Source organism: Lycorma delicatula, chromosome 3 (assembly GCF_047948215.1).
Source record: "Lycorma delicatula isolate Av1 chromosome 3, ASM4794821v1, whole genome shotgun sequence".
NCBI lineage: Eukaryota > Metazoa > Arthropoda > Insecta > Hemiptera > Fulgoridae > Lycorma > Lycorma delicatula.
In genome coordinates this window covers 129,057,601-129,085,507 of record NC_134457.1, presented here as the reverse complement: position 1 = coordinate 129,085,507, position 27,907 = coordinate 129,057,601, and the positions used below count along the sequence as shown (strand labels likewise).

The 27,907-nt window shown below is 29.6% G+C and overlaps 1 protein-coding gene across 1 annotated transcript in view; it reads right to left on the bottom strand.

The window, feature by feature from the left end:
- The window catches only part of LOC142321208 (rhodopsin, GQ-coupled-like), a 302,038-nt gene that overhangs the window by 133,847 nt on the left and 140,284 nt on the right, over positions 1–27,907 (bottom strand). Inside the window, exon 4 of the mRNA XM_075359205.1 lies at positions 17,654–17,799. Coding sequence (XP_075215320.1) covers positions 17,654–17,799 — 146 coding nt within the window. The remainder of the gene's footprint in view (positions 1–17,653; positions 17,800–27,907) is intronic.

The window sequence follows — 27,907 nt, the reverse complement described above, 5'->3', positions numbered from 1 at the left end:
GAATAAAACAGCCATATTTTTTTGTAGGCTGGAAATTACTCACGTCGTAGAAAGGTTAGTGGATTTATTTTATGTATTGTCTACGCGTCATATTTTTCCATTTGATATCATTAAAAACTTTATATATAAATCTTCCTTATTTTTCCATTATATTTTATTTATAATAAATTCCTTCTTACTTGACAGAAAAGCAATTATTTCTGTCAAAATTTACAAATAAATTTTTATATAGCAATTTCATTTAGCAATGTTATTTTCGTCTGAAAAAAACAATTTACAAATTTTTTTTTAGTTTTTAGGTTAATCAATTGATTTTGAAAAATATACAATTTAACCTATAAATAACCTATTTCACATAACTCATGATTTTTTACTTATTAAAGTCTTTCAGCTATTATTAAAAAATTTGTTAAAGTTTATATTTGTAAACTTGTTATGTTTCAGTATACTAAAATTTTATTTTAGTGTAAAAATCAATAATTAGTTGTTTTTTTTTAAATAAAGGATATTCAATTAAAAATTTTCGTCCATATTTTTTTTTTATGAATACTCAATGAAATATTTATTTCTCCCAAATTTGTTTGTCTTCGTTTATTCACATATTCTTTGCATTTGTTTTTGAAAAGAACAGTAAATTAAATATTCGATTCAGTACATGTATGTAATTTAAATCCTTTGTGCTCTTCCAAGTTAGTGCAAATCTTTGTATTCTAATCAATAGATGCAAAGAGTGAGTGAAAGAGAAGAGAATAAGAATGAGAAACAACATGAAAGGAGAACAGAAACTTGGTACATTGTCCTATTGTAGACTGTAAGCTTTTTAATACTTCAGTAGCTTGCCTTACAGGGATGAATATGTTTCTGAGAGCTTTGCCTAGAATTGAAAAGAGATTTCATTTTTCATAAGCTTGAAAACCATAACAGAATTTATGAATTAATCTCTGCAAAGATTTTTTTAGATTTATTTGTATCTTTTTTTTAGTCTGATGAAAAGAGAAATTTTTATTTAAAAAAAAATTTGGCACATAAGTAATACCATTTTAATATTATAATTCGCTAATAATAGAAATTCTTTTGTTGTTTTTATTAAATACGTAGATAATTCAAGTAGAGGTTTAGAACACTCAGATAAATGCAGAATTTGTAATTTGTAAATATATAAGTATTTAGCACTGAATGTGATCTTTATCTCAAATAACTGTGTTGACAAAATGCGAACAAATTTTCTCATACTATAAATGCACGGACAGAATTATTTTATGTAAAATTAATTTACTATACATAGGAAATTTTTACAAATCTTGCCGACATTACTGTGAATCACTTTGCTCTACATTGTTTTTTTTTTTTTAATGGAAATAATTTAACATACACTACAGTTAAGACGGAAATGATGACCACTTATAAATATATATATAAACCCAATTCTAATATACTATTATACTGTTTCTGACCCTTTGCTTCACGTTAAGGTAGTCTATTAAATGTACACGAAATGGACATTTTTCTATTTTTTCTTGGAAAAATTAAGTTATTTAAACTTTTTATCCTTAAATTTCATGCTATAATGTATGAATAATTTCAGTCCTAAGCTTCTCATGGTAAAATAAAACTGAGAAAAAAAATTGCCCGTTGTTCTTAATAACAAATTTAGCAACTTTGTACAAAAACAAAACAGAATTGATGCCGTTCATAAAAATGGAAAATTAGAAAATAAATACTATTAGCAAAGTGTAGTGATGTAACGTTTTGATATCTAGTAACCTCTATCAACTCTGTGTATAAACTCTATATCTATACTATTAGAAATTTTCCAGTAGATCGCACCGTTAGTTTATTATTATTATTAATAATAATAATAGAAATAATATTATTAATAATAATAATGATAATAATAACAGTAATAATAATAATAATAATAAACACTGCCCTGAGGTAGATATTCCCCACGTCCGGAACACAACATCTACGTTCCATGTCCAGGGCGGCAACAGCTGTACTCAAGTACATTACATATAGCTGGCAAACGGGGTTGCGAGTGTTGTTTCTCGGATATGCTTTTTTCGGCCGATACTCATCTATAGGCCGAATTACAGGACTGGACTTTGCGGCCACCTGCAGATACGAAATTCTTAACGATTATGGAAATGGATTAATACCGCCTTTAGAGCTGGCGATGTGGCGGCCACGGTCAAAGTTATTTGCAGGGGTAACGGAGACCTTTCGTCGTCCACATGCCCCCCGCGATGGCAAGCATGTAGTTAAGGTGCCCATGTTCGGAGCATGGGAGCCCTGAAAGCTTCGGTGTGTAAGGGCCTGGAGTCAGTGCAGAGACTGCGCATCCGCTCTCTGCCAGGACATATGCCGGTTCCACCGGAGTACCGGAACGGACCTCCAGGGTTGGTAGCCCTGGAGTGGGGGTGTACCCCGGCGGCTAGCCTTACTACAGAAGGGATTATTTGTTCATGGAAACTGAACAACTAAACGTGGCAGAGGGTTCACGTAAACACCCTCGTTTAGAACCGGCCGTTTCGCCTGAGGCGAAACGCCGAAAGAGTGCGGAAACTAAAAGGATTGAGATTCAGGCTAAAAAAAGCTTACAAAAAGCTTTTTTCAAGAGCAATAATGCACCGAAACCTAAATATTCGGTCATTACAAAGGAGGATGGAAATTTTTCGAAGGTGAGTCCTTTTCTCATCGCTCGGGAGATAACCGAATGTGCTGGAGGCCCTGTTAAAGAAATAAGGAAAACCTTCACAGGACTTCATGTAGAGAATGTAAATGATATACAGTCTCAGAAGATCCTAGGACTGAAGAAAATAGGAGATCTGGCTGTACGCGTTGATCCCCATGGCACACTCAACACCTCAAGGGGTGTTGTGGTCTGTCGGGATCTTTTAAATTGTTCGGAGCAAGAGATTGTAGAGGAACTGGCAGCACAAGGAGTAATAGAGTGCCGTCGATTGAACATGAGAAGGAACGGTGAGGTCTTACCTTCAGCTTCTCATGTCCTCACTTTCAACCGGCCTACTTTGCCGGAAAAGATAAGAGCAGGGATTCACCGTTTGGATGTGCGGGCATTTGTCCCACAGCCAATGAGGTGCTTTAAGTGCCAACGCTTTGGCCACACCGCTCTTAGATGAGAAAGACCGCAAATATGCGTGCGGTGAAGAGGTGCATGAGGGAGAGCCGTGTAAAGAGCCTCCTACATGTATCAACTGCAAAGGAGCACATTCTTGTAGATCAAGGAATTGTCCTGTCTACAAAGATGAAGTAGCTGTGCAGGAAGTAAAAACCCTGCAAAAGGTCAGCTACTTCGATGCAAAGAAGATAGTTAACGCCCGTAAGCCTAGAGCAACAACAACTTATCCTCAGGCTGCGGCTGCCGTTCCTGTTCCTGCTCCAGTTGCTGTCGATGAAGGTCAACTCATCAATAAACTTGCTCCAACCTTGGCTAATATGATTGAAAGAATTATTGACAATAAAATGAAACTTTTCAATAGTAAAGATCCTATAGCGGTCGCCGTTAGAATGAAGCGTCCGCTTCAGATCACTGTTTGCAGCATATACTTGCCGAATTTTGATTGGAATAAGGATGACATAGCAAGACCACCAAGTTTCCGAGCTTCCACCACCAGTTTTACTGGTGGGAGACTTTAACGCTCATAATTCTCTTTGGGGATCGGATCGAGTAGATCCCCGTGGAAGAGAACTGGAAGGGTTCCTGATGAATTCAGAACTTATTATTTTATACAACGGATCAGGAATATTTTTCAATGCCAGAGATGGATCGACATCCTGTATAGATCTTGCACTTATAAGCGGATCGATAGCACCGAGGTACAGATTCCATGTCATAGACGATCTGCATGGAAGCTATCATTTCCCGGTGCAAATTGTAACTGATGTTACAAGAACAATATATCCCATCCCTAAAAGATGGTTATAGCAAAGGCAGACTGGACGAGCTTCACAGCTAGAACGATACTCCCAGAAACAACTGGAGTTATCGGAGACGATGTCGACGCCATAACAAATGCAATAATTGAGTCGGCATCGAGATATATCCCCAAAACATCTGGGAAATTTACGAAGAAACCCGTTCCATGGTGGAACGATGAAATAAGTGAAGCTATAAAAAGAAAGAAAAGGGCGTATAACGCCTTTAAGAAGCGTCCTAGTATAGAAAATCTTGTTGCCTTTAAGAAATACAGGGCGTATGCAAAACGTCTTATGATAGACTCGAAAAAACGATCCTGGCAGCAATACGTGTCATCCATTGACAAAACTACTACTGCATCAGATGTTTGGAGGAAAGTGAAGGCGATTTGTGGGCGTAATGATTTTGCTCCCATAACTAGCCTTCAAGATGAAGATGAAATAAAAGACACTCCATATGAAATTGCAGAGCTGTTATCCAATCACTTCGAAAAGGCCAGCAGAACGGCCAACTACGAAGAAGATTTTCGTACTAAAAAAGAACAACTTGAAGGTCTAGTAAACTTCAGAACTGAGTATAATTACTCATATAATGTACCTTTTAAAATGGAAGAATTCGCAAAGCGTTGGAAAAATCATGTAACACAGCAGCTGGTCCGGATGAAATCCACTACAAGATGATCAGGCAGCTGAATACCACTGCAAAGCGTAGACTATTAGAACTTTATAATAAAATATGGCGGGATGGAATGTACCCGCAGCAGTGGAAAAAAGCTCATGTTGTTCCAATACCAAAAATAAATAAAAATTTAACCGACCCCAATAGCTATGGTCCTATTTCCTTGACGTGCGCTATGGGAAAAATATTTGAAAAAATGATTAATAATCGACTCGTCTGGGTTTTGGAAAAAGAAAACCTGATATCACCGTATCAAGCAGGTTTTCGGCAATACCATTCTACCACTGATCAAATGATCAGCTTAGAGGATGTTATATATAACAGCTTCATTAAAAGGAAAGATTGTGTCGGAGTCTTCTTTGATCTTCAGAAGGCTTTCGATATGACCTGGCGTCATGGTATAATGCTCCAGATACATGAATGGGGCATTCGTGGCAATCTGCTAGTCTTACTGAGCAACTATATGAATGACCGTACTTTCCAAGTACGAAGTCAGTAGCGAATATTCATGTGTAAGAAATTTGGAAAATGGCATAACACAAGGTTCGCCGTTGAGCGGTACCTTGTTTACCATTGCCATCAATAAATTGATATTAGCCATTCCAGCAGAAATCAGCAAAAGCGTCTATGTTGATGATCTGGCAATTGTGTATGCCAGCAACAAGACTGCTATGGAGAGGTACAAATTGCAACGAGCGATCAATGCTCTAAATGAAGTTGCAAAGAATAACGGATTCCAATTCTCACCAGAAAAAACGTGCTGTGTACAATTTTGTAGGAAGAGAATTAATTCCTCATCAAAGTCCTGCGTTGACAATTGATGATAATCCAATAAAGACAATGTAAGATATTTAGGATTAGTATTGGATAAATCCCTTACATGGGGATTACATATACAGGAATTGAGTGATAGATGCAAAAGAGCCCTAAACATTATAAAATGTTTATCGAACTTCAATTGGGGCTCAGACAAAGAGACATTATTGAGATTGTATAAAGCATTGGTTCAGTCTAAACTAGACTACGGATGTATCATATATTCATCCGCTAGAAAGTCGCATTTAAAAAAGTTAGACGTAGTTCATAATAGCGGAATAAGATACGCAACAGGCGCTTTCCGCACAAGTCCGGCGTTTAGTCTGATGTCTGAAGCCGGAATAATGCGACTACATTATAGAAGAGAGATCCTCTTGTTAAGATATGCAGCAAATATATGGGCTTATCCTGCCCATATAAATAATAAACTTTTTAACAACCATCCTATGGCTGCATTATACGAACGTCGTGCTACCTATTCCAGACCAACCGGAAATAGGTACCACGAATTAAGAAGTAAATATGAAATTGCCATTCCAGATACATTGGCAATTTCTACTAGAGAAATACCGCCATGGCTCTTGCCAGCGGTAAATACAAATTTGGATCTCTCTCAAGGAGAAATAAAAAAGAAACCAGCAGTGATCATCCAACAGGAATTTCTGGCAACCGTCAGTAGTTACGAAGAAAATATTAGAATTTATACTGACGGTTCTAAAACCGAACATGGTGTTGGATGCTCAATATATGTAAATGAAGAAGCCCACTTTTGGAAACTGCCAGATGTGGCCAGTGGCTACACGGCAGAACTCACTGCAATTCAGCAAGCTCTTCGCTACACTGAACACTATTGCGAAGAAAGAGTGTTAATATATCCGATTCTTTAAGTGCACTTGTCGCAATTCGGAACAAGAACATTAAGGATGGTCCTAATTGCAAACATCCTGTCCATTTTATACGTTCTAAACCAACGAGGACAGCTATGCGTATTTGTATGGACTCCGGGGCATGCTGGTATTACAGGTAATGAAATCGCAGACGAAGCTTCCTGAAAGGCAACAGTCTGCGAAGATTTGGATGCATTTCCTGTAAGAGTGGCAGATGTTAAAAACCGTCTAACAAACATAGTAAAAAACAAGTGGAATGCTGAATGGAGGAGTTTAAATACAAAATTAAACTCAATAAAAACTTCTCCTTATAAATGGAAAAGCGACTTTAAGTTGACTCGCATTGAACAAGTAGCGGTGACCAGACTTAGAATCGGTCACACGCGATTAACAAATTTATATTTGTTAACCGGCGAAGTGAGACCAATGTGCGGTGTTTGTAATAAAACACTGACAATCAAGCATCTAATAGAAGAGTGTACCATATATGAGGACCTCAGAAAGAGGTTCCGTCTTAGAAATAATATTTGTGCTGATCTGGATAATGGAAATGAAGAAAGATCTGGATAATGAAAATGCATAGATGCATTTTTACACGCCAGTGGACTTCTTAAAAGTCTATAAAATGAAAGTTTAAAGCTGTGATAAAAGAATCTCTAAGCGGTAGTTTTATATATATATAAAGAAAGAAATGGTATTGATAAGTTGAAATTTTAATTTCATGGTCTTTTGAGAACCTTATCTCAAATTTTAATATTGGGGCCCTTTACACCCCGTAAGTGTTTGTGATTGTCCTTGTCTTTTATGTCCTTATGTTTATTGTGAAGTTTGTGTTTTTAAATAAATTGTAAGGGCCCTTTACACCCTTACATATGACCATCCAGATGGTGATAGTAATTTCTTTTAAAGAATGTGACGAGGGCTAACCTTAGCAGTCGATGCCCGTAAAAATTCAGTTAAAAAAAAAAATAGTAATAATAATAATAATAATAATAAAATAATAATAATAATAATAGCGTAATTAGAATAGTTGTAAATCCAGAATTTTCTTTAACAAAACCATAAGATTTTAATTCGACAAAAAATCTGTAAACAAGACAGCGAAGTACCAATTCAAATTTCTCAGAAATAAACCGACTCTCTGGGTCTACATTCACTATAGAAAATATGATTATTCCAATTTGAGTCTTTATAAAATAAAAATCGTTCAGATTGCATTACTTCTAGATTATTTAATTTTGCCTTAAACTAAACATTTTTAATAATTTTTTACGACCATAGAGTGAAAAAAATAGGCACTGTTTTTTAAGCTTTCTGTTACTTAGCGTGACTAAAACAATTGCGTGTTACTAGAAAAATTCGGAAATATACATTCATAATCTAGTTAATTCTGTTACCTCCTCATTCTCATGAACTTTGAAATATCAAATTTGTATTTTGGATTCGATTTAATTTGTTCGATTTGTAAAAATATGTTATTTTTGGAACTATCTGACTTACAATCAAGTAATAAGGCTTGTTACTTTCAATTTATTTTATTTGTTGAACGTGATATTTGATAAAACGAATTACAAATCATATATTTTTTTTAGGGATTAAAAAAATTAAAAATAAAAATATTTTCAGAGTTTTACATAGGAACCTAAAAAGAGTTTTTTTTAGACTAATATTTCTATTTGGAATGCCTCTTAATCCGAAATGGACTGTTTTAGGGACACGAGAAATAAGACGAATAATACTTTCTACGATTATACAAAATTAACGAAGTTCTTAGATTATTAAATATTCTGACCAGTATTATTTTGTAATAATTGTAACTAAGAATGATTTATTTGATGTTTTATATATATATATATATATATATATATATATATAATATCACACACGCACAGAATATAAAATTAAAAATACAAAAGACATAAAAAACAAGAAATACAATCAAAAAGAAAAAAAAATAAACTTATAGAAAAAGAATTAAAAAAAAATAATCACTCAAAAAAAAAATTATCATATTCATATACATAAATACCCCAAAAAAAAATTATAACAAAAAACATAGCCTATGTACGCGCGTGCGCGTATGTGTGTGATTAAAATAAAATAATATTTTATTCAGCATATTAAATGTATTAAAAGTGGAATACATGGAATATTTACGTCAATAAATAAGTTATACATTTGGTTTGAATACAGATATTACTTTTCCTGATTTCCAATATTTTAAAATAATTAGTATTACACATTGATAATTACTCTTTTATTCGAACATTTTAAATTAAAAATATATGTGATTAAAAATAAATTATTTTTACTGAGAATATTAAATGTAATAAAAAGTGGCCTGGTAAATATTTAAGTCAACAAAAAAGTTAAATATTGAATTATAAATGCAGTTATTAATTTTTCCGATTTTTGAAGAGGTCAACAAATTTATTGAAAATCCTATCAGTCTTTTCTCTTATATTAATACCTTTCTAGTCCATGAAAGATATATAATGTGTACTTCATACTGTGACTTGAAATTTATTAAAAGGCTTACTTACAGTTTTATAAATTCAACCGTAAAGTCAATAATTAAATTAAAAGTAAAAACGTCAACTAAATAATTTCATGATGAAATATGTTTTTACCGGCTATAATAGGAGTTTAGTGTATTTGTTTGTGCTCCTGTGACTCCTGTGATTGTCAGCTATTAACTGAAAAAGTTAAATATGAAGGTCTCAACTTTACTCCCCAAGTGACCCTGGAGTTATGACCCAGATTTGAAGAATATAACACAGCAAACTTTAAACATCATTTTTCCCAATCAGAAAAAAAAAGTTTTTTTCCAGTTCTGCTATCTAATAACTAGTATTTGTAAATATATGAAAAACATCATTTATTTGAAATAATAAAAAACTATTTTAATTTAAAACTAAAAAGTAAAATAGCAAAAACTACTTACATATATAAAAGTTAATATAAAGTTAATGTTATATTACTTTATATTAAAGTTATATTAAACTCTGTATATATTTTTTTTATGTATAAAGTAAAATAAATTTGAACAAAGAATTGCTATTAAATCGATATATGAAAATGTGAGTTACTACTCACATCGATTTTCATATATCGATTTAATAGCAATTCTTTGTTCAAATTTATTTTACTTTATATATAAAAAAAAATATATACAGAGTTTAATATAACTTTAATATAAAGTAATATAACATTAACTTTATATTAATCTAATATTCACTAAGCTAATCACTTTGTTTCTTATATCAAAATTGACCTTTTCTTTAATTTATTTTATTTATATTTTAAAAACTGTATTCAGAAAAACCGTGATTGAATAAGTTTTATCAGTCGTAATACCAAATGCTACATACTATTTAATAGGGAATGCCTCAGCTTTCTTCTTTTACTTTCCCTGTTATAGTAAATAACTGAAGGATAGTATTGCTATCCATAAATGACCCTTTATATCTATCGACATTTTGAAATCACCTTACAGTGAAAGTTCTAAGAACTTGAATAGATAATTATGTATGAACGTATGTTAGCGCCCACACACACATACACACACGCACACACACACACACACACACACACACACACACACACACACACACACACACACACACAGACACACACACACACACAGACAGAGAGAGAGAGAGAGAGAGAGAGAGAGAGAGAGGAGAGAGAGAGAGAGAGAGAGAGAGAGAGAGAGAGAGAGAGAGAGAGAGAGAGAGAGAGAGAGAGAGAGAGAGAGAGAAATAGAGAGAGAGAGAGAGAGTGAGCGAGTGAGAGAGAGAGACATCCACTTTGACTTCTTTTTTCATTTCAGGAACGACTTAAATACGAAATTTGAAGTGCTCACTTGCGTGATACAGAGTTAATTCTGTTAAATAATTTGGTCTTCATCACAATTTTGATATCAAAATTTAGATAATTAAAAAGGTTTGTATTAAAAGTCATTAGAAATAATTCCACTGAACAATTTTTGAAATCCAAACTATCGAGCTCAATTTTTTTAAATTGCGTATATTTTATTAAATGGGGCATAGCAACGTTGAAAATGGTTTAAACAAAATAGTTTTCAACCTTTTTCGTAGAGATATATGAGAATTTATTTTTTATGTACTTTTTTTCAATAAAACTCAAACATGAGAATAAATTCTATAATTCATATGTTTCATCATGAGTCCCTTAAAAATTCAGATCGATTTTTCAAGATACAAAAATGGGCTTTCAGGTCATTAGTTCTATCCATAAATATTTTATCTTTTACATCGATATTTAGTAAATTAAAATTTTTAACATATTCATAAGTAATTTTTTTCTATAATTCCACACAATATTTTGGGTTGTAAGAAAAAAATCTTATTACGCCTCATTGACATTTTTAAGAAATTATCAGTTAATTACAAAGATCATCCCACCAATTTGTTGAACCATCCCACCAAGTGAATCGAATATTTTAACAGAAACAACAATTTACAAATGGCTGTAATCCATTTATTTGATGCTGTAATCATTTTATAGACAGTTTTTATTCTATAGACGTAGTTTCATTTGGCCTTTTTATTGTACATACGACACTAAAATTTTTACATTTTTGGAATATCCATCATCATTTACGCGTACTTCAAGTAAAGAAAATTAAAGTTTAAACAAAAATAAAATTTATTATTGAAGATAACATTAGAAAAATTCATTTATAAAGATAACGAATCTATTAGTATACTTTATCTTTGAACTTCATCACTCGGCAGTCGATAAAAAAAAAGGATTGTGATCTGTTAGTTTCCTCACTTCCTATTTCTATTTGTACATTTATTTCGCTTTTAGTTAAGCGTCAGAACTTTTTGACGTTAATTTACATTAATAATGTATGGGATTAGCTAATTTTTTTCAAATGAAAAATATTGGAATTGAAATGATCATAATATTATGTTTATCTTATAATTTTATCTTTGTTTAAAGTATAATTTTCCATAATTTACATAACTTTCACCTAAATGATGCTGAAATCACAAAACTTTTAAGCCACATAATAGAAAAAGACCGTCAGAACAATTTATACAGATATTCAGATTCTTGAAAGTCACTGGGCAGAAAAAATAATATTAATTAAAGAATTGGTAGAATGACAGATGTTATATTTATGGAAGCATATGTGTTTCCTATTAAGAATCATGTTAAATTTTTTTTATTGAATCATGTAAAAAATAATAATTGTAAAATAGTATAACATAATTTTTTTTAATAATTAATTAATTAAATTTTTTAGATAAATATGTAGAAGATAATTTTTCTTGATTTTTTGTAGAAGCAGTGAATTTTTAGAATTTCTATTCGAAGTGCGGTGAAGTAAATATTTTATTTTAATTTATTATTAGAAAGACGTAAAATTTTTATAGTATTTTTTACTTATGCAAATGTAATTTAGAAATAATGACTATTTACGTTAATGACGAATTAAAATAACAGTTATTTTCAATTTTAATTATTATTATAATTTTATTTTATTGTATAAATTATATCAAAAATTTTACTCAATCTATATATTTTTATGTAATTTCCTATGTAAATTTTATTTTTAGTTTAAAAAAAATAAGGGGATATAGCTATTTCTTGTAAATTATACATTTTTTATTATAATCAAACAAATCCTTATCTCCTTATCTGCTGCGATGTCATAAATTGCTTTACTGGGTACCTAAAGCTATTTTTAAAAAAATACACTTTGTAAGGTGTGTTATATTTTAATATTTTATAGTTAAATATTAACAATGAAAAATCAATATTGTTTAAATTAAAATTTATTTACAGTTCACTAGGTTTCAGAATAAGTCACTCAAGTTGTCGTATGGGTGCGTCTTTCATTTCCTGCTGCACTTTTCTTTCAACAATAGATAAAAGAGTTAAACGAAAATTCTATTAAATTTATTGTCAATCACCGAATTTTTTCTGTTCATTAAGTGAAAATGTAAAACAGATACACTAAACGTTCATTATAATCTTCGAAAAATGGAATAATATTTTAATTTTATCGGTAAACGATTTTTTTTTTTTTAATAGTAAATTAATTAACAAGGAACAAATTGCGAAGTATTTACATTTATAAAATGAAGAGATGACTTTAAGTTCTATAATACGTTTATCGTATGTATTTTTTCGGGTTTATCTCTAAACATCTGAAACTAATTTTTAATAATGTGTAACCAACACCCATACGCAATGTGCGTTTGTTGAAATGTATTGATATGGGTGTAGGCATTTGTATGTGTGTGCGTAAGTTTTCTATTGTTAAAGTACCGCATAAATATATAATATAAACAATAGTGCATATAATAAAGTAGAAATAAAATACAATAGAACTTTACGTACGATTGCTCTCTACTTCATGTGGCCTATGAATAAAAAAAGTCTTACTATTATTTTACTTTTTTTCAAGGAATTTAAATAACATTTTGCAATCTATTTCTTTTTTATACAATTTGTAGAATCTATTCCGATTCCACGATGAAGATTAAACCTTCTAAATTAAGTTACTGGATAAAGTTTTATTTATTTTTTTATTCCTTTTTATATAAATTTCTACGACAAGCTAAACGTTTTTATGATTAAGAATATACATTCATATGTAACTAGAATATTTCTTGACTAAAACATATAGCTATTAATTATTACTATGATATACATATATATATATATATATATATATATATATATATATATATATATATATATATAAATAAAACACAACTCAAACCTATATTTTTAGTGCTTTAAATAACTTTATTAAAAGTCAGTATTTGTTTTTCATAAATTACATATTTATAGAACTGTTCACAGAGATGTTAATTATAATGGTAAAGAAGATAAACATCAGAAAAATTCTGAATTTTTTCTTCAAAAAGGTAATGTTAACGGAAAAAATATTTTCTATTTATTTGTACGAGTATTTCCATTTATCAGTAACCAGTAAGCAAAATGAATGGTTGTGTTTGGATTTTACTCCGTCAGCCTTATCTGATATGATAACGAACGGTATTTATAGTTAAGTCCTGTTGTATATAGTTAACTCACATGAATTAAATCAGTTTATTTCGAATTACAATCAAATCCATTCTAAAATGTCGGGTAAAATATGTAACAAATCTTTAAGAAGTGGAAATGGATTGAAAATATCATGAAGTGTTTATAACAATAAATTTCACTGCATGTATTAATTTGAAGTTAGAAAAAATAAAAGTTTTTGAAAACAAGTGGAAAAAGTAGAATTGTCAAGAATGTATGAACGAAAAAAGTATACAATTATGACCAGCGAAAGAAGATTTATCGCTAAAAGATGTCAATTTGATAAACGATATGAGAGAGGATATTAAAAACACTGGGCAACAATTAGGCAATTCAATTGAATCTTGCCATAGTCATTGAAGATATATAAAGGAAAAACAGTCAACAAGAGAAACAATTCAATATATTTGGAAGAAAGAGAAGCCCTCTCCCTCGAAATACACACTTTGAAAAATGAAAACAAAGTATTGCGACAAAGTATCTCAGATTTGCAACAAATTTCTAAGAAAAATTTTATCAAAATACATAATTTATCCTGTGGAACCTAAATAGACATTGTCGATGTCGGCCAGGCCTTGGATCATGCAATTTCTGATCAGCAAATTGATTTCTGTCATCGACATCCAGAACGAAGAGAAAATACGTTGCCCATAATATTTAACAAGAAAAATCCAGACAAGAAAAATCGATAAAGATAATCTGTTGAGAAAGAGGAGAATAAAATGAGATTTGTTAAAATCTCACGTCTCTCTACGTCTCTATCGGATATATCTACCTACATCAACGAAAGCCTATGAAAAGACGCAATCTTCTTACTACGTGTAAGAATATGGAAAGCAAAAAATTGTTTAAATACTTATGGATACGTAATGGAAACATATTAGTTAGGAAAACAGAAGATCAGTCAGTCATGGTACGTAAATATATTTCTGATTTAGATATTCTAGTATAGTTGACCAAAAATGTTATTGGTATTTCTATGTTTATGATTGTTTGTAATCAGATGAAATTGTAGAAAACGATTTATGTTAGTTTTTCAAAATATTAGAAGTATGTGTAAGAACTTTACGTTGTTTCTACAATAGCTCTTATTACTAAGAAAAATTCCTCAAATAATAGTACTCACTGAAATATGAATTTTTGAAGAATTATTTAAATATAAAATAGATAATTATAGCTGTTTCTCTAACTGTAATTCTAGTTATTGACTAGTATAAATTAAAATAGGGATAAGCCTACATTGTAATGATTATTTTAAATAAATTTTAAATGTGGGGATGGTATACAAGTTAAAATTGAGCAAAATAGTTTTAATATCAACATAAATGGTTTTTACAAATTTAATTCGGTATCAAAAGAAATCTATCTACAGGAATTAGAGAATTATTTTTAAGCGATTGAAAATGAGAATGTAATATATGCCGGTGAAATAAATATAAATAGTATAATTGCTGATTCAATAACTGATTAATATTAACTTATATTGAAAAGTCATAGTTTTAATTTTATAACGAATAGTTATACAAGATTTATATCTTGTACGTGTGTGTATAGACTGTAATGCTATCGTAATAAGGAAACCGTTAAGTTGTGAAAATTTTGGAGTTGGCAAGTAGCGGGGTGTGTTCTTGGATTTGAAAAACCTCATGTAGTTGATCATAATAATTTGCTTGACAAACTATGGAAAGCTGGAATAAGAGGTCAATGCAACAAATGGTTTGAGGTGTATTTGAGGGGAAGATATCTACATCTTAAATTTGGAGAAGAAATGAGTTTTCAACATACTGCTAAGTATGATATCCCACAAGGTTCTGTACTTGGAACTATTTTACTTATTATATACATAAATGATATATGTAGTGAAAGGTTTAGTGGTACATTGACAAAATTTGCTGATGACACAACATTAATTATGAAGCTGAAAGTGCATACAAAATAAGGAAAAGTATTAAAGAAGACCTTATGGGAATGTAATGAGTTTAAATGTAATGAAGACAAATTATATAATTTTTTAGTTAAATTGTCTTCCAGAAATATTATACAGCATAAAACATCACAATTTAAACTGTAATAAAAACATAAATTGAACATGTCAAACTATACCGCAAGTAAATACGGTTAAGTATCTTGGAATAATTTTAAGTGTGAATCTGTCACGGGAGGAACATATAGTTAAGAGAAAATAAGAAATAGGATAAAGTACGAATAAATAATTTTTTTTAAATTGTTAGAATCGAGATTAATGTATGGAATAACTTAATGGGGGAGGTATGTATTATTTTAATATAAAACCATTATTATTATTTGTATGTTTAGAGTTGTAAAATTTTTTTTATAAAAGGTGTAATATGTATAGAGTAATGCACACATATGTCAAGAGTAAATTAGGAAGGAATGATAAATACGTGTTACCTTTGCCAAAATTGGAACTGTATAAACATTTTTATTCATTTATGATTTCGAAGTTGTACAGTTTGTTACCTAATAATGTAAAAAAAAATCAAGAAACTTTACAGAATACGGTGCTGTGTTATTTGAATGGTTTCTACAAATCGATGAAATTGAAAAGTTATTGTTCCAGTTTAATTACTGAAGAAATTGTTAAAAACATTACTATTTTAGGATTACAATATTTACAGATTGTTAATACAATTTTAAATTGCTGGTGGTGTATCTCAGAATTTCTGTTTTACTTTATAAAATGTTATTGTGGTGGTAACCCTCAACACGATTTTATCTACAGAGAGTACTTAAATTTTCATAAAAGTTATTCATTTATTTTTATTTTTTTTATATTATTATTAACAATAAAATATGTAAATGTGTGCGAAAAAAAACAAATAAATTTCGTTTAGTGTTAATTAAGAAGGTGCGAATTTTATACATATAATTTTATTATTAAATATTACTGAGATAATGTATTTATTTACCCTTTTTTAAATTAAATTATTAAATGTTCTCTTTTTTAAATTTATTCTTGTTTTCTATATGTAAATTATAAATTTCATTTTTTATACTTTAAATTCCTTAACAAAGAATGTTTAGTCCGATTTCAACTTAAACATTTATTTTGCAAATGGAAAATAAAATGTTATCCTTCGTATGAAATAGTAATGTATATTTTAGTAATTTTTCAAGATTGTTGCGTCATTTTATTACCAAAAGGTAACGCAGAAAGTGTCGATGTAATACAATCGTTATTTTCATTTAATAACAATTAGCAGGTAATTCATCTTTATACTAATAATGGAGTAAAAACATTTAGGGAAAGGTTCTCCGTAATTGAAATTGAAAGAGACAGATAGATTAAATAAGGTAATAGAACAGATTATTTGCGAATAACGCTGACATCTAACCGCCAATCGAAACTCTCTCTCTTCTGGTGTTTTGTTCTTTTTCTGAACTAACATTGAATTTTGACTTATTTCTATTGAACAAAACTGTGATTGGCACTAGTCTTGTGACTGTATAAATGTAAAATGTAAAGGTATTGTATAAACATAAATACATTATGATGACATAAAACTGAGATTGCCGCTGGTGTTTCGTGTTTAATTAAAAACATGTTTTAAAAATTTTATTTATTTATTAATTTAAAACTTTTTACATATTAAATAATTTAATTAATTACATTTAAATTTGATATATTATATAATTACAATAATGTTTTTAATGTAATTTCATTAAAACTAAAAAAAAAGCTAATACTGTTAATATATTAAAATATACAGAAACATATGCAAGTGTGTACCTACTGCGCATGTATACTACTCCGTGGAACCGGAAACCATTAATCATGGAACGAATGTGAGCTAAACAAAAGCATGTAAAGATCAATTTGTTTTTCTTTAATAGGAACGAAATTAAATCAGAACTCAAATAATTATTTTATAAAGGGCATTTTACATGAATAATTTTTGCGAAGAAACAAGCTAAAAATCGTTTTTTATCAATTTCTTATTTCATTGAACTAACGAGAACACGGTATTCAAAACTCGGATCTTGTATTTTGTTACACGAAGAGTAGTCATTATTTGTTTTCAAATTATCTTTGAAAAGGAAATAAGTTTTGTGGAAGTTGTGAGATAGATAATTTTTTAATAAAGGTGTAAAGTAGTTTATTTAAATCTTTATTGCAAATTATCTAAATTAGTTTCGGTCTAAAAATTCCCGTATAAATTTACATTCAACAATTGTACAATTTATTCATGTAAGTTTATCATCGTTTTAATGTATAAAGAAATAATATTTTATTACATACCTGCCTGGCACCTCGTTCTGTTATTTTCCATTGCCCAGATAATGGTTTAGCGGTTATTACCATAAACCTTTCAACTGCTATTGCTGATAAGGTTACAATTGATAACAATCCAAAATGGCCAACCCCGGCAGCATAAATCATACAACCTGAAAAGAAAACAGATTTTTATATAGTCTACCTTACATGATTTGTTTATCTTAATTTTCTAATAAGTTTGCACACACACACACACACACACACACACACACACACACACACACCATGGGTGCGCGCTAGATATTGATAATATTTTTAAAGGCAATGTAACATTTGTAATTCTTAAACAGAACACTGTGTCAAAATAAATTGTCCCGTTTCATAAGGTGTTTTATCATTTTTTTTAATTTAAATTAACAATGTTTTCCATAAAACCAACAAAATGCTTCCCTATACCGTATTACTCGTATATATCATCATCCTCATCATCAGTGATACCTCCTCTCATACCTGAGAGCTGGTGACCCGGGTTTATTCATTCCGTAGCTCTTGGTCCTCTGCCTTTGGAATCAATGTTCCGAACGTTTCTCCAGTAATTTCTTCAATAAAATATGCGAATATAATACTAACTTGCATATGTAAATCTAATTATAGAAATTTTATTGAATATATATTATAGAATATAATCGTGAACATTTGCTCCTCAAATCATTTCTTTCGAAAATTTTACCTTAGATAAAGAACCTAATAAATTTCTTGTTTAAAATAATTTTATATACAGTTCTTTCGCTAAAACTTTTCTCTTCGCAGAATAATCATTAAGTGTCAATGTTTGTCCTGCAATCAATTGCTGTATACGATCTTTAAAATTTCGTTGGCTTTTAAAATAATTGATATTAGACTCGTACTGAAAAATCATAGTTTAATTATAAATTAATTTCATTGAATAAAATAAGCAGGAATTAACATTCTTATCAACATTTTAGATTAATAATTTCTGTTTGGTTTTTCTTTCGGCTTCTACTGATAGACATTTTTTCTGTTTTATTATCTTATTATTTATTTAATTTCTATTGAATCTTATTTCTCAGTATTTCATCTATTTTATATTATACTGTTTTATTTTCTTCCTCACTCCTTCCGTCCCTTCCATTATCCTATATCTCTCATATTCTTCTCTTTTTTCTATCAAAATCTTTCTTTCTGTATTTACTTATTGATTAATCAAATAAAAAAAAGACATTATTTGTATTATATTAATAATCATAGTATTGATAATTAATATAAAATTCTTCTTTACTCCTTATTTATCTCTCTCCCTCTCTCAATTCGTAACAGTAAGACTTAAATCCAGGTTTTATACTCATTAAAAAACATTTTATTTGATTAGTATGTTAATTTAATATTGGTTATATTAAAATTTGTTTATTTCACTAGTTTATTAATTTATTATCTGTATTTGATTTTCCCATAATTACAATATCCAATACCATTATAATTATTTTAAAAAATGGAAAATTTTCCCTCTAAACATTCTTTTTTTATTCAATCGTAAATTATAATATTAAAATTACAATGTTAGTATCTATCCATTTACAATGATAAAGTTGTTTAATGTTGCAGTGAACTTCTTAAAATATCTATATAAATTAGAATTGAATGAGATGTGATATTGGAATTTCAAAATTAATTATTTTTCTCTAGATTTAAAAATATTAGGAGATTTATTTCGTTGTTAGTGATGTATAATTAATACATTATTCATATTTCATATTGATTTTTTTATTATTTTTTTCATTTATATCATAAATAAAATAATAAGATATACAAACTATTTAAAAATATTTATTATGCAAATTAAAGTAGGCAATTTAAAATAAATTAATATTAATCTCAATAATATAAAATTTGTTAGAGTTATGTTTATTTCATCAATCTGAATGAAAGAAAGACGTTTCAGAAGGAAAAAACTTTATAAAAAGGTCAGTTTAAATAAAATAATCCATAAGACAAGTTGTGATTGCACAGAATAATCGTAATAAAAGAGTAGTTTGAACTGTTTCAAAGGAAGCCATAGGGTTTCCTTTGCAGTTTTCCATGTTGTTTTTATTCATATAACAATGTCCTTTTTGTTAAGCTTTTAGTTCGGGAACTTGGAAACTATATGCTCTTGTACGATTTAATTTATTTGCATAAAAGCTTAGTATAATATAATTGTATAGTATTCCGTGACTTTTGTGAGAATGTAAACAGTGAATGTATCTTAAGAAGATAAAAGAGGACTTAAAAAGGGTATTGTTTTAGATAATTATATTTTAGCTAATAATAAGATTTTATTTTAGTCAGTCTTTTAAACGATTATGAGGGTTAAACTTCAGCCTACGTTTGTGGGTGGGATCATGGATCAGTTATCAACTGTTTCATGACGATGCAAACGAGATTTCCAGTGATGCTAATTTCTTTTCTAACATAAAACGTGGACGATAACTAATCAGGATAGTTTAATGTTCAACATGGATGACATATCTGAAAGGGAAACCGATGCTGAGGTTACAAATTCTCAGACTGCCTCCATATCTAGAAAAACAATACCAGAGCTGCATACTCAAGTCAAGATGCTCAAAAGATGTTGCAAATGATTTGCCTTTGTCTAAGAAATATGAAAACCTCCCGATTGAGGATGACATCGATGAAAATAGCAAGGAGAACTGTGTTAAGCTCGTGCCAATTGTGCTACACAGCATAACTTATGTAATGAGGCTTTTCGACTGCTTGAAACGATCGTGACCAAGATTGAAAACTACTTAAGGGAAATTAATACTCAACAACAACGAGCTGTCACGAAGGACGTTGATGCTAGCAAGATCATTCATTTTGTGCGTACGCAAGGATTAGTTGGGAACGCATTCACGAAAAATGACGGAAGGACGTTCCTAGTAGTGCTGAGGCATAAATGGATACAAGGTAAGAAGTATAATTAATACACGCCACATGATGACGAAAGAACCGTTTTCAATGTTCTTTGTCAATTTGGAACCGAATGAAAATGACAAAGAGATATGTAATCCAAAATACATTGCCAAATGTGGTGTTAGATTCGAAATACCAAGGAAACCTCTCGGTTTAGACCAGTGTATTAAATGCCAGAAGTATGGACACACGAAACAGCTAGATTCAGCCTTATCGCTGTGTTAAGTGTGCCGAGAGCCACAGAACTGCGAATTATCCTAGACAGGATACAAATACCCCAGAGACATGTGCGCTTTCTCAACCAGTTCGGATTAATATTAATTTAACCTACAAAGGGTGCAGGATGTATAAAGACATCTTTGAGAGGAAATAGAGGCAAAGGGCGCGGGATTTTACGAGGAATTAAATTTTAATAAAAAATGTAAAAGCTCCTTCAATAGTAATGCATGTCTTTTGCAAAGTAACTGATGTTAAATTGTTAAGTCTAACTAGTTCTCACTAGTTTAAAATGTTTATAACATCATATTTATTTTTGTATTGACAGAATAAATAAAAAATACATTTAAAAAAATACATTTTAAAAATATGTATACCTTTAAAAACAATCTTTTCTCGGAAAGCTGCAGGAAATATGAATAAAACTTAAACTAAAATTGAAAGAGCGTTTAATGCTCTAACTTTATAAATAAAATACTACAGTCATCTGGAAGTTAGTTGAGATACTGTTGACGGAGTACGACAAATCAATAGTTGTTTACCACTACACTTTATAAAAATAATTAGTACGCGAGACACTTACATATGTAAATTACACCCTATCATAATACATTTAATGTTGTTAATGAATTTTACAAACAACTAATTATTTTTTTATTTTCATAATAATTTAATATTAAGCATTCTTTTAATCGTTAATCATATCAGAAAATTAATATGCAAGAAATAAATATTTTGAATATTTTTTGTAATATGTACCCAAAACAATTACAATTAAATAGTTAACTGTAGTGTAAGAGTCTCGCAGACATCATTTCTTCCGAACAATTTTTAAGCTTTCCATACAATAATAAAAAATGTTTAGAAAAATTTACCGGCCCGATTTCGTTGTTTAATAAATGGAATCGGGCCGTAAAAGTTTTGTAACAAATTTTTATATTTTTTTCTTATTATATGGAACGCTTAAACATTGTTTATAATGTATTATTGAACGAGATATATCTATTATCTATTACATATATTTAACATTTATTTTTTTTTAAACAAAATTCTAAATTAATAACAGATTTTGATAATAGAAATGTAGTGGCATACTTTTTTTGATATCAGTATCATTTTGTTAAAAACAGTTTTATTTATGTTACAGAAATTTTTATTTTTTGAGCGGAAGAAATATCTGCGAGACTCTTACGGTTTACAATTTAATTGTAATTTTTTTGGATATCATTGCGTTTTTGTTAAATTATTCTTTTATTTTTTTATGAATTACTGATTGCTTTCTTATGGATTTATTATTAAAATGTATTGCTTTTCCAGAACAAGCAAATATATATTTTTAGAATTTCTCAGCCAATCTCTTTTTTTGTTGATAGTCATATCATTCACTTCATACCATGTTTTTCCTTTTTTAATAAAACTAGTATAATGACCTTCACAAATCGAAGATCCGTGCTGTAAATATTGCACTTATTATTACTTTGTAAGTGTAACCCTTGATTTTTTTCATATCCTTGGACAAACTTTTTTATTATTATTATTAAATGAACTGTTTTTTATATCTCCACCAAATTAGTTCAAAAAGTTTTAATTGTAGAATAAAAAGTTTACCGATCGAATTTCTTTCTGTTTTATGTAACAAATCTTTGTTGCCACATTTGCAACATTTTCCTACTGTTCGTATTTTTGTGTTTTATTGGCAACTGTAATCTCTTGTAAACTAATGCTTTTATTTTTTTTTTAAAAGTGATGTGAATTAAAAAAATTGTTTCATCTTCGGTACGTTCATTTACATAAGAACATTTACTATTAAAACAAGCTTTAGTTCTTTTAAATTTTATTATTTCAAGTGCATTATCAAGTTTTTGTACGCTACCTAGTACTATTAAATACTGCTACCTAGCGGCGCGATTTATGAACCCACCTTTTTGAGAAAAAGTGACATATTCGAGTCCCGCCGTTCATCAAATGGAAGAAAAAAACGTTGTCTTAACAGAATTCGAGATATCTTTTGAAAGTATTCTCTATTTCAAATCTAATTGAACTGAAATATACTGTTTTCGTGCTTATTTCTTAATTTTTTCCCCATTTTCACTTCACTTTTAGATTAGGTCATGTTTAAAACTGTAAACATAGTTCGTTGACTTCACCGTGCCGTCCAGTTCTGCGGACTCTTACCGGCGAAGTTCTAATGAACTTCTTGATTTAAAAATCTATACAATAAACGAATACAATTTACATGTATACAAACACACATATATAATCTCATCCATAAAATGAAAATTAGTAACATTCTGTTTCTTCTTTTTGCTTTTTTTATTATGTTACATATCTTTAACACATATATTTAACGATATACCGCATACAAATATAAAAATCTTAACTTATGACCAATAATTAAACATGTATTTTGATATGATAGCAGACAAAAAATTTTAACATTCGATTCTAAAGTGATATATTTTTTAAGCATTAACAGCCTTTAAGGTTTTTTGTACTGTTTTGATTTATGGCCTTATTAGACATTACTGACTTTATGATTTTATCATTAATGCTTCCCTGCAAAAAAAGTTTTTATTTATTTATTTTTTAAATTATTTTAAGTAAGATTTTGTGACTTGTTGATTATACATGTATGTTTTATATGATTTTTATTGAGGTTAATTATATTTTACAAAAATCTATAAAAAAAAAAACATTTTATAAAAAATAAACCCGTCTCTACTACATTTTTTGGGCTGAATATGAAGTGCAGTGAAGCAGTTTAATTATAGTATAGTAAAACAATCGATTTCAAATGATGTTTCTCCAACTTCAACTTAATTTTCTTCAGAAATAATAAATTCTGGGCTCCCATATCACAACGTCCAGACCTTACATACCCATTCTATTGCACTTCTTCTCATTATACGTTTTAAAATATTCTTAACATAATTTACAATTCTTTTCTTAAAACCCTCCAACAGTGAGCTTTATTACAATTAAAATTCCAGAAAAAACAGTAATTAATTGAAAGTCCAAGACACTTTACTTATACTTTGTTCTAAAGTACAATTAATTTTTGAGTACATATTAAAGAAAAATGTCTTTAGAAAAATTAATTACTTTATCATGGGCAACGTAAATTGTCCATTTTTTCTCTTGAACAGGTATACCCTCTAAACCTCAGTATCACCGATTAATATAGTTAGTAGTTATTTTTAGTATGAACTAAAGAAATTACTGTTGTAAGTTAAAATTTAATTAATTGCTGATGCCCTAATTTGCCTCTGCAGCTAACTTTATAATAAATAAGCAATTGTTTGCTACAAATAAAAAAATAAAAATTCGTAATAAAGTTACCTCTGACAACTCAAAATTAGACTAGTATTCACTCATCTCCAGATAAATTGTGTGTGTTATTATAACGTTAGCCTACAGATATAACTTATACAATATTCAGCGATTATTAGCTATAGTGTAATTAAACTGAGCTGGGAATTATTCTCTAACATCAGCTGTAGAAACATGGTCTATATGTATAATTCTAGAAATTGATTTGAATGTCGGGGGTCAAAACCTAATGATCACAGAAAATATTACTGCAGTCTGGGGATGTCATTTTTTAAATTAATTTCGTAGTATGCGTACCATCTCTAAGTAATGGTAAAAAAAATTGATTTTTTTAATTTAAAAAATCTATAACTTTATACTTTTTGAATAAATTAGTATCATTGAACATTACAAATTTTAAAAGAGCAATTAAAGAATTGTAACATTCCCGAGAAAATTTTTCAATTCTTTCTGCCTGATAATAATCATTTTCCTAATCAGCCCTTAGCTTTAATAACTTCGTGAATTTGCTTTGGCATAGTTTAGACAAATTGTACTATATGTACCAGCTTATGGTAAATCCCCATTGTCCGTAGATTTTATTAAAAAGAATGTTAATTGACGCTGGTAACTGTACAAAAGTAACTTTTTTAATGTGACTACAAATTTTCTACGACTACAAATCCAAGGTCGGTAGTTTCCAGTCTAAAATACTACTTCTTGATCTCTGAACGACAACTGATTTTGTTGTCTTATTGCGCAAGAGGAATTAAATTGTGATTAAATTTACCTAACTTTTGAAAAAAAATTGAGATACAGGAGCCACAAGGTCTGTATTTATTTCCTCCCTCTATGGATTGGGACCAAAAGTAAACGGTACTTGCCCTATATCGCACCAGTTTCACCCAAATCGGTTCATGCAGTCTAGAGATATCTAACAAAAACACATACAAACTTACGTATGTTTAGCATTTCGGAAGTTTCCAAACCTAAAATTATATGTTTTCGTTAGAGAGGGTTAAAAAATATCAAGATCTTCAAAAACTCAGACACGCAATATTTGACATGATTAACAGCATACTTTCTCTTATAAAATAAACTGCATAGCTGTAATGTGTAATTGTACAACCCGGAAAGTAAAAGTTAATCAATAAATTGAATAATTTAAATAAACCTACTGTATATAGATTCAAAATTTATTTCTAACCCAAATTTAAAAGAGGGATTAATTTTTTAAGATAAATTTTCATAGCGTTCTAGAACAACACATAAAAACGAATTAACTATTCATGTACTCCACAGACCAGCAGATCATCAGATTAAGGCTGGGCGGCTCCGAGCCTCTTTCAATGTCGAATCGTAGAGGCGCTGGATTGTTGCGGAGAAAGGTCTTTGGATCTTCCGACTCATTTTTAACGTCGACGAGTAGCACAGAGAAATGAGCTACACCCTGAATCACTTTCTTTCTGATCATGGGGGTTCAGAGCCTATCTCTTCAGATTTGAGCTGGATGACTAGAACCTTTGCCCCAGCTGTGTGCAAATAGAGGAGATGGAACTGCACGTGTTTTTTGAGTGTCCTCACTTCATCTCAGAGAGGAATACTCTGATAGATAGGCATGAATTGACAAGAATGTTTATACCAGACGAACATGCTGATGCCATTAGCATCGGCTAGGGATTGGCAGACGGTTGTTCACTGCGCGGACGTGATGGTGGACAAACTAAGTGATCTAGAAGACGCCAGGAAGAGACGACTCACTGATATGTTTCTGGTTAGTGGGGTCGGCTACCTGCAAAGTACAGGGGTGTCCTGGTTTACTGGGATCATGTTGCTGCAAACCTGTAGGTAGCACTCCTGCTACTGACCCCCTGGGTGTGGTAACGGCATTTAATTACAATAGCAGAAGATTAAGTCGCTCCTTCGAGCGACTACTAAGGCACTACTTCCCGGTTAGTTAGATGGCGGGGTGGAGGTTTGGTCGGTATGCACGTCATACATACTCTATGTAACACCTAGCGGAACCTGTTACGAGTACGACACACTTATTACGAGCATCCATAAGAGGATTTTTCTACCTCAATTAAAAAAAGAAAAATAGACTAGTCGGTGAAAAATATTTAATGTATTGTATCACCTACAATGTAATTACAAAACTGTTAATAAAATCAAACCCATTCGTTAACATAAAGGAGACTTTTTTTAAATGTTTAAGTAAACAATATGACTAAAATTATTTCCATATACATGATATGCTTGCCTATTTTATTTGCTAGTCTTAATGGTAATGGATTATAAAACTTAATTCGATTTATGTTATTTATTGTTATTTGATAATTTGTTATTCATTTAGATAAATTATTAATCCAACACAATAAAAAAAAATAATTTTAACATAGTTATTGAAACATAAGAAAAAAATTATAATAAAAATCTAATTAGGCTATCGGGAATTTTCCCAATAATGAAGTAAAATATAGGTTCTCAAATAAAAAACCGAAAGCTGCAAACCCAGTGAAAAATAATGTTTAATACTGGAATAATTGTAGTGTGTTTAGGCAAATATTTATTTGATACCGGTTGAAAAATTGTATTCATCCTGACACTAAATGCAGAATTTAATATCATCCATCAGTGTACATGACTCAGTGTAGGCGAACCAGAAGTTGAACTTAAGCTTATTCATATTTCTAAAGTATAAAAATATTTCTTAAATGCAAAATATTAATTATTAAAGGTTTTTTAAGTGCAGTGAAACCATTTTTAATTTAGAAATAGCTTTTGCCCTTTTTCTAAAAAAAAACCATCACAAGTAATAGCATACGATAAAAGTGCTTAAAAACTGGCTCCATTTAAAATGGCATCCAGTTTTTTTTTTTCAAGCAGTGTAGTAGCACATACTTCTACAAACATTATTCTGTGGTACAATTTTGTAACTAATAATTTTTTGCCAATTGCTTCAAATATAAAGTAAAAAAGTGGAAAAAGTAAGGTAAACAAATTTGAAAAACTTAAAATTTAATGTAACAAACTCAGTTTTAAATCAATGATTATCATAATCAAAATTAAAGTAAAAAAATAAATAAATAGAGTTACTTCAATTACCTTAAGATACAAATTCTGTACTATTAAAAGAGTGAAAAAGTACGTTTGGCCACTGAATGAGGCCATAAAAATTTACCAGTAAGGGATTACAACATAATAGATGAGCAGTTTGATAGAACTGAAAATTCCCCATAGCAAAATAACATCCAAAAGGAGGAAGGCAGTTAGTTGGTTGTGGTCTCATCTAATGCTCATAAAAAAAAAACGAAGATATATAAACCTTAATAAGAAATACAGAAAAGCGTTAAACAAAGCTTTGTTTAAGTAGAAAAGTATTTGTTATAAATGTATTATTTTTTTTTATTTTTTAACTATTGAAGTTATTAAAAAAAATTAACATTAATACTGTAGTAATTTTTAATTATTCAAATGCTCTCATTTGATTGTTATTGTTTGTGTATTAGGTATAACATTTGAGGTATTTAAAAAAAAATTAAATACGTTCAATATTTAAAATTTCACAGAGAAATCTGAAATACCTGTTAAATTCATCTGAATAAATTTACCTGCAAAATATCAACTTTCTACAAATCATGAAATTATTCCTCTTTTTCTTCATCACATGTTAAATTTAAAATAATTTCATAACAGTGACTGTATCTATTGTGAATTTTTTAGTAATTTCTGAATTGTTAGTATTTTAATTAGTTTTAGTAAAATCTTTAAAGATAATTTTTT